Source organism: Sinocyclocheilus anshuiensis, unplaced genomic scaffold (genome assembly GCF_001515605.1).
Source record: "Sinocyclocheilus anshuiensis isolate Anshui unplaced genomic scaffold, SAMN03320099.WGS_v1.1 scaffold708, whole genome shotgun sequence".
NCBI lineage: Eukaryota > Metazoa > Chordata > Actinopteri > Cypriniformes > Cyprinidae > Sinocyclocheilus > Sinocyclocheilus anshuiensis.
In genome coordinates, this window is record NW_015555881.1 from 1,412,620 (window position 1) to 1,421,596 (window position 8,977).

Sequence of the window (8,977 nt, forward strand, 5' to 3'; positions counted from 1 at the left end):
GATTATTCTGACACCACGTGACGCGGTTGTCACAACATGGCCGCTCCCACCTTCAGTCAGTGAGCACCGAGCAGCTGATCGCACAAATCACGAGTCACGGCAAAACATTGGGAATATTCTTTTGTTCGAGAGCCAAGCGTTAATTCGCAGAAAGAAAGGGTAAGATGAACCGATATTTGGTGTAATTTCATATTTCTGCGTTTGTTTACTGTGCAGGGTGTTTAAAGAACAGCTGGTGTTGCAGTGAATGAACTCTCATTTCTGCTGAAGAGCGCATCACCAGTAACACCACCCTATACAACCACATAAAACAAAAGCATTGCGTTTGGATTTGGATTATAATTTAATGTTAAGACTGACAATTACTTCAAATATATGTACCACTTGTATGCAATTGCATGTATTAATAAGCTAATGTGCTTGTAAATAATTCCGGTGTGTGTAATAGAGACAAGCAATCCTTTCTAATATAATATTTTATGTCTAATAATACATTTATGTTATTTACACAATTATATCATTTCTATTTAAATAAGTAATATAAATGCATTTTATGAATACCCAGAAATTGTATTGAATAAGGTTGTGTTAAACATAATATTTTATGTCTAATAATATAATATTGATCTAATAATATAATATTTTGTCTAATAATACATTTATGTTCTTTACACAATTATATAATTTGTATTAAAATAAATAATATAAATGCATTTTATGAATACCCAGAAATTGTATTGAATAAGGTTGTGTTAAAAATAATATTTTATGTCTAATAATATAATATTGATCTGATAATATAATATTTTATGTCTAATAATACATTTATTTACACAATTATATAATATTTATTAAAATAAATAATATAAATGCATTTTATGTATACCCAGAAAATGTATAAAAATAAAAATAATAATTTCTAATATAATATAATACAAAAGTTATAATATAACTATTTTCAGAGTACTTATAAGATATATTTTATTTGCAGATTTCATATGATTAATCATTTATTACATTATTTAAATAAATTTTTTTCAGAATACTTATAAAATATTTATATTATATACACATTTATGTTATTGTTTTTGATGCATTATTTCTGGGTGCTTATAAAACCCGAATATTTTAAACACTAATATTAGTGATACAGGCCAGGTTTTCTCTATTATTCGTATATATATTATTAATCACTGTGATGCCAGAGCATCCAGCCTTTAAAAGCAGATCGTTTTACTTTCGCTGACAAAGTGACACTGTCTTTTCATAATTTACCATGTTTAGAGATCGCTGGTGTTGACTGTTCAACAGTGCCAAAGTTCACAGTGTCTAGAGTTCAAATGCAGTTGAGAAATTTGACATCCTTCTTTAGTTTCACAGTGAGAGAATATAAGTTCTGTCTCAAAACCTACTTAGCTCCCTATAAAGCATTTTTAGGGATGTTTGAATATGTTTATTGTGCCAAAAATGCTAGGTTTTGAGACACAGCCTATCTGTAGGTGTCATCACACTGAACATCACATTAACATTGAGTAAATTAATTTCTTTCTTTCAGGATTTTTACCATGATATTGAGTGATGACTTGAGAAAAAAGAACTGAGGCTGTACCATGGTACAGTTTTAGTATCAGATAATAGCATAGTGTTACCATATATGATATTTACAACCATATTCTCCAAGGTACTTAAATAGTACTATGAAATTGCCACATTATATTTGCCAAAAAAATAATAATATTGCTAAAGTACATATTCATAATAATCAAGTACCATGTTGAAAACCATATGAGTTTAAACTTCTGGTTTAATGAAGTTGCTGGTTTAATCTTTTTCATGTTTCCTTGGTTGGTAGATGCACCGGGGACCTGATTATAGCACTTACAACCTGGAAAAGTCCGATTTTCATGATATGTCACCTTTAAGTTTTTGTTTGGAGAAAATTCTAAGTTAGAGAAAATATTTTATTATTATTCAATTTTGTTTACTTTAGATTATTATGTGTTTTTGTATGGACAAAAATTCAAAAAGTAAAAGAAAATATTTTATTATAACATTTTGTTTGTTTTAGTTTATAATGTGTTTTTGTTTTGAGAACAATGCTAAAAGTGAGTGAAAATATTACATTATTATTATTATTTAAATATGTTTATTTTTACAGTTTTATGGTTTGTGTCTAATGATATTTTTGTCTTTTCCAAGGTCTATTTTGCCGTGTGCAGGAGGGTGAGAAGTGGACGATGCTTGTGTGTTCATCAGGAACTTTCTGACAGACTACCATATTTAAAGTCTCATTCCTGGAAACCTTTGTCACACATACACCCCGCGATCATGCAGCTGGATCCCGTACTGGTTGAATCCGCCGTGGTGTTCGGCGTGGTGATTTGCGTTCACTATGCCGTGTGGAACCAGCTGTCCTGGTGTTGCATCGCTCTGGCTGTCCAGGCTTTTTACGTGCAGCACAAATGGGATCGGCTCATTCGGACCGGCGCCGCCGTGTTCCAGTTCCGGCCTTCGGCCAACAGCGGCGTGTTACCGGCCAGCATGGTGCTGCCTCTGCTGGGACTGGCTTTGAGGGGACACTGCATCGCTGTGGGGAACATTTACATGGAGCGATTCGCAATGGTCATAACAGTGATCGGTATGATGTTGGCGCTGTTCCTATCGCTCATCGCGTTGGGAATCACACGCCCGGTGCCCACAAACACCTGCGTTATAGCCGGCATCGCTGGCAGCGCCATTCTGTACACAGTCAAGCAAACGCTAACAGTCTCCGAGGTGATTGAAGTCTTGGAGGTGTTGCTTATTTTTGTGTATTTAAGCTTAATCCTCTTGTACCTCCTCCCACGCTGCTTCACTCCCGGCGAGGCCCTCCTCATCCTCGGCGGGATCAGTTTCATCATCAACCAGCTCATCAAGCGCTCTCTGGCCTCGTCCGGGAACGCGAACGCCGACCCGCTCACGTATTTCCTCCCGGTCGCCCTGTTAGGCTTAGTGCTGCTGGGAATCTTCTTCGCCGTGCTTTTCGTATTCATGGAATCGGAAACCTGGTCAGCGTCGCTTTTCTTCCACACCATGACGGCCGTTTTGGGATTGGGTCTATTGGTTCCTTGGCTTACCCTGCTCACGCAGCATCACCCCATCACCTGGTTGATGCATTTCATCACCGAAACCAACACTCGCCTTTGGCTGATCGGATTCTGGGCCGCTTTGTTGCTTCTAGCAGTTGTCGTTGTGATGCATCAAAATAGTCATCGCTCAGCCGGAAGCAAGAAGCACCAAGCATCGACGACCGTGCGAAAGTACTTCCACCTCCTAACCGTGCTAACCTTCGCACCCGGACTCGCTCTAGACCGTCCTCTTCTTCAGCTAGCCTCGGTCGTATGCCTCTCAGCGTTTTTGTTCCTCGAATTCGTCCGCTATTTCCGCATCCGACCACTCGGGCCACCCTTGCGACACCTTCTTACTTTATTCCTGGATGAGAGAGACTCAGGACCGCTTATTCTCACCCACATCTACCTTCTCCTCGGCGTCGCCCTTCCAGTCTGGCTCACGCCCGCGTCCTGCACCCCTAATGGAGGCCTAGGGGGCGCCGGTGGCCTGGTGCCCTACGCCGGTGTGTTGGCAGTGGGAGTCGGCGATACAGTTGCGTCTGTTTTTGGCAGCACGGTCGGCGAGATCCACTGGCCCGGCACAAAGAAGACCTTCGAGGGCACCGCAACCTCCGTATTCGCTCAGATCATCGCCGTGGTGGTTTTCCTCATCGCCGACAGCAGTATAAACCTGAACGCCAGCTACTCGTGGGTCGTGGGCTCAATCACAATGGTGGCCATGCTGGAGGCGTATACTTCACAGATAGACAACCTGCTGCTCCCTCTGTACCTCTACATCCTCCTGCTGCTATGAGATCAGACCCATCCAGACAGATGATACCATTATGCCAATGCACAGATATTAACAGCATTAAATTCATACGGTACAGCCCTAGTATTGTGAGTTTGGAAAGCAAAATGCAATAATGAAACATCATTAGAGTGTTTATGCTTGTACAGTGAATAGAAATGCACTGAAATGTATTCAAGAATAAACCGTTTCTTATAGTATTAGAGTAAAACAAACTAGAAAACTACTTGATATCGACATACAAAATGGCACAAAACACATGTTTGAAGGTGAAATGTGTATTTTTTGCACCACTAGTGGCACTTGCAGTTGCAATGTGCTTGTTTGATTCGCACATGACAACTTTATTTGAAAACAGAGTTTGGTGCCACTGTTGGCAGCTTTAATATTCCATCCAAAAAATTATCATTTACTCAGCCTCATGTCGTTCCAAACCCATATGCATTTCTTTCTTCAGCCAAACACAGAACATAGAACACAGGTTTCAGATCCCATTGACTTCCATAGTATTTATTTTCCTTACTATGGAAGTCAATGGGAGCCAGAACGGAATCCTTTAAGGATTCTTCTTTTAAATTTTCAAGGTTTACAGGCGATAATTATGTTGTTTTGAGCATTTATTTTTTTGTGCCCTCAAAGAAAGCTCTGAAGTCTTGAGACGATGTTAATATTTCATTCGCTCAAATCCTGTCACTCCAGTATAAATGACAGGGATTGAGTTGCACATTATTAAAAAAAGAAATGGAAAATGTAATGCCCTTTAACAATGTCTGCACTTGCTGATAAACACGCAAACGCACATCTTGGATGCAAACACTGAAGGAAGGGCACAGTCTACATTGTGTGTATTTTATTTAAATGAATCTCATGAAAAAATGTCTCTCTTTATTTTTTATATTTTCTATAAAGCTGCTTTCCAACAAAATGTCTCGTAAAAATGCTATACAAATTGAATTGAAACTCAATTTTAAATTAAGACTACCATTATGTATATATACTTGGTAAATTTAATACTATTATAATATTTAATTAAACATTTCATAATATTTAAAACCATGTACATTTTTTGCATTACAATAATTACCCTTGACATGTTTTATCAGATTCACCCATTTTATGTAATTGTAATTTATCCTTTCCGTCCTTCATTACAGCATATATGCATCACTTGAGCCACCGAAGAACACCGTTGTTTTTCTATTGTATAACAAAAATACTCAAATATAATTTTGATGCTATGAATAGGATCTGGCTTTTTGTCCGATGCAATACGAAGGACTGGTAGCATAGTTTGTCACCTTAAAAAGTGTTTTGTATTCTGAATATTTCAACGCTATCAGTGGTTTGTCTGCATGGGTCTGTATGTAGGAGGCAGTAGATATTAATGTACAGATCACTATCCTGTAAATGCATGTATGCAATTCAGCTGTTGTGTCTTTACTCTGATAAAGATTGCGTAAATTATGTTTATACTTTAATTTATTCATGATATTTGACTGAGGCCTTTTTTTGTTGCTATTGGCTTTTTGGCTTGAGTACATTACATTGACGGTTGTCATGGGAACTGTGGTTGAACTGTGGTCAATCACCTGTTCGGTTTGCAGTGCATTCTGGGACATTTAAAATTGACACTCGACATTTGCATGACACTCTTGTTTAAGTGTAAACTAGTTTTTAAACTACCCGGCAATTGTAATAAAATGTTACTTTATGGTCCATATTTTGACATTGGAATATGACAAAGATTGTTGGATTTTTTATTTTGTAAATTATCATTTTAATGGTTTGTGTATTTACAGAAAACACTTTTTGTTCAAATAATTGCGTAATAAAATGTGTTACTTTATGGTCCATATTTTGACATTGGAATATGACAAAGATTGTTGGATTTTTTTATTTTGTAAATTATCATTTTAATGGTTTGTGTATTTACAGAAAACACTTTTTGTTCAAATAATTGCTTTTACTTCACATCAAAAGACCAGTTTTTACAACATAAGTGACCCAGCATGAAACAATAATATAAATAACTTTCAGACAGTTCCAACAAAAAATTTGTTGGAACTTTTTCTCTGTTGAATATCATGTTTTGTTTTTGCTATCTTTATTGAAGTTGTTTTTTCAGCAATGTCTGTAAATATGATTTTTCAGATTTTCCTGTCTGATTGGTTGACATGAGAACTGCAGTTTGGTCATTTATTCTCTTCCTCTGGAAATCCAGATTATTCTTATTATCAAACGTTCATACCTTTTCTATATTGTATTGATTTTGTTGGGTACTCAGAGAATGTTGCGTTAAAGGAAATAAACTGAATTTCTAATAAAATTGAATGTTTTCAAAAGGTCAGAAGTCAGATTATAAATAATAAACACTCTTTGGTTAAAAAAACTAGCCTTTTATTAAAACACTGTTGTGGTTGTAGATAAAATATTCAGATGATTCAAAATGATTCACATTTTATGGTAAGAAAGATGTTTTTGGTCCATTTACAAAACTTCATGTTTAAATGTGTGATTGTTGGTCCAGACATCAAAAAGGCTCATAGTCACATGACTGTCCTGATATCTCTTCAGCGTCATTGGTAACACATTATCAGGCCTGTTTTAGTGTTATTTCTGTCTTTAGGTGTAGAGGGACGGGAAGGGCAGCTCTTCTGTTGGTTGTAGCCTGAGACACAAAAACAGATTCACTTTACAAACTAGGCTTTCTCCGATGCTTCCTAACGCATGTCCTGCATTACCCAGCATGCACTGTTCTTACCAGTTCTCAGGACTCCAAATAGTGTTTTGAGACTCCATAATGTGAAAGGTGTAAACGTGGCGTGAGGCGTCAGATGTGTTTGCAGCGCTGCGGTGGACGACTTGACCGTGAATCAGAACCACTCCACCTACAGTACCACAATCATTCGACAAAAGTGGTCAAAAATACAATAATAAAATATATATACACTATTGTTTGTTTTGTTACCATAGTTTGATTTTGTAAAAAAGAGATTAATATTTTTATTAAGCAAGGATGCATTAAACTGATAAAAAGTGACAGTACATTTATAATGTTGCAAAATATTTATGTTTCAAATAAATGCTGTTCTTTTTAACTTTCTATTCATCAGATAATCTTTCCATAAATACTTGAAGCAGCACAACTGTTTTCAACACTGATAATAATCAGAAATGTTTCTTGAGCAGCAAATCAGCATATTAGAATGATTTCTGAAGATCATGTGACACTGAAGACTGGAGTAATGATGCTGAAAATTCAGCTATGATCACAGAAATAACTGCAGGTAATGTTTCTTGTAACTGCTGATCAGTCCTGCACAACGGCTCGTTGGAATTTTAGCCCATTAAAATGTGATGTTGGTGGGTTTCCTCCTATGAACTTGCTTCAGGTCCTTCCACAAAATTTCATTTGGATTAAGGTCTGGACTTTGTCTCGGCCGGTCCAAAACATTAACTTTGTTCATCTTTAACCATTCTTTGGTATAATGATAACTTGTGTGCTTGGGCTCGATGTCTTGTCGCACTTTCTCTCGAGATTCAGTTCTCGGACATATGTCCTTTAGAATTTGCTGGTATAATTCAAGCCATCCTGGCCCAGATGCAGCAAAACAGGTGTTCTTTTCTCCAAATATAACGCTTCTCATTTAAATCAAAAAGTTCTATTTTGGTCTCATCATCTGTTTGGTCTCATCTGTCCACAAAACCTTCTCCAGTAGCCAGAAAGGTTTTTTGGAGAGCAGTGGCTTTCTCCTTGCAACTCTTTCATGCACACCATGGTTGTTCAGTGTTCTCCTGATGATGGGCTCATGAACATTAACATTAGCCAATGTGAGAAAGGCCTTTAGCTGCTTAGAAGCTTCCCTGGAGTCCTTTGCAACTTCACAGACTATTACAAGTCTTGCTTTTGGAGTGATCTTTGTTGCTTGGCCACTCCTGGGGAGGGTAAGGGTCTTGAATTTCCTCCGTTTGGACACAACACCTGTCTGACTGTGGATTTGAGGAGTCCAAACTCTTTAGAGATGGTTTTGTAACCTTTTCCAGCCTGATGAGCAACAGCAACTCTTTTTCTGAGGTCCTCAGAGATCTCCTTTGTTTGTGCCATGATACTCTTCCACAAACATGATCAAACTTTGATAGACCCCTGTTCTTTAAATAAAACAGGGCACGCACTGACACCTGATAGTCATCTCACTGATCAAAAACACCTCTGAACAGATGGCCTCTAACTTCACCTTCAAATTAACTGCTGATCCTAGAGATTCACATACTTTTGCCACTCACAGATATGTAATATTGGATCATTTTCCTGAATAAATAAATGACAAAGAATATATTTTCAACTAATTTGTTTGATTGGGTTCTCTTTGGTCAAATTTCATGACTTGCGTGAAAATCTGATGATCTTTTGGGTTATATGTATGCAGAAATATAGAAAATTCTAAAAGGTTCACAAACTTTCAAGCAGCAGTGTATATATATATATATATATACACACATATGTAAACACATACATAGACTAATATTATTAATATTAATTTCCATTTCCACATTTTTTCCCCGTTATGTGCTTTTGTCATTTTTAAATATTTTTATATAACTATTTAAATAGCTTTAATTATTTTATATTTCCGTTCACATATACATATATACACATATATATATATATATATATATATATATACACACACACACACATATATATATATATATATATATATACACACATATACATACATATATATACACATATACATACATATATACACACATATACATACATATATACACATATATATATACACACACACATATACATATATATATACACACATATACATACATATATATACACATACATACATATATATATATACACATATACACACACACACTCACCGGCCACTTTATTAGGTACACCTGTTCAATTGCTTGGTAACACAAATTGCTAATCAGCCAATCAAATGGCAGCAACTCAATGCATTTAGGCATCTAGATGTGGTGAAGACGACTTGCTGAAGTTCAAACCGAGCATCAGAATGGGGAAGAAAGGGGATTTAAGTGACTTTGAACGTGG

General features: G+C 36.4%; 2 protein-coding genes across 2 annotated transcripts in view; one reads left to right on the plus strand and one right to left on the minus strand.

Annotated features, from left to right (window-relative positions):
* The first annotated feature begins 38 nt into the window (after window positions 1–38).
* LOC107675814 (dolichol kinase-like) lies at window positions 39–4,354 on the plus strand. The gene is made up of 2 exons (XM_016470284.1): window positions 39–159; window positions 2,200–4,354. The coding sequence occupies exon 2, from the start codon at window positions 2,329–2,331 to the stop codon at window positions 3,901–3,903; it is 1,575 nt and encodes a 524-aa protein (XP_016325770.1). The 5' UTR covers window positions 39–159; window positions 2,200–2,328; the 3' UTR covers window positions 3,904–4,354.
* A 2,163-nt stretch (window positions 4,355–6,517) lies between these two features.
* The window catches only part of LOC107675722 (phytanoyl-CoA dioxygenase domain-containing protein 1), a 6,134-nt gene continuing 3,674 nt past the window's right edge, over window positions 6,518–8,977 (minus strand). The window contains exons 10-11 of the mRNA XM_016470134.1: window positions 6,662–6,788; window positions 6,518–6,568 (exon numbers count right to left, since the gene is read on the minus strand). Coding sequence (XP_016325620.1) covers window positions 6,523–6,568; window positions 6,662–6,788 — 173 coding nt within the window. The 3' untranslated portion in view covers window positions 6,518–6,522. The remainder of the gene's footprint in view (window positions 6,569–6,661; window positions 6,789–8,977) is intronic.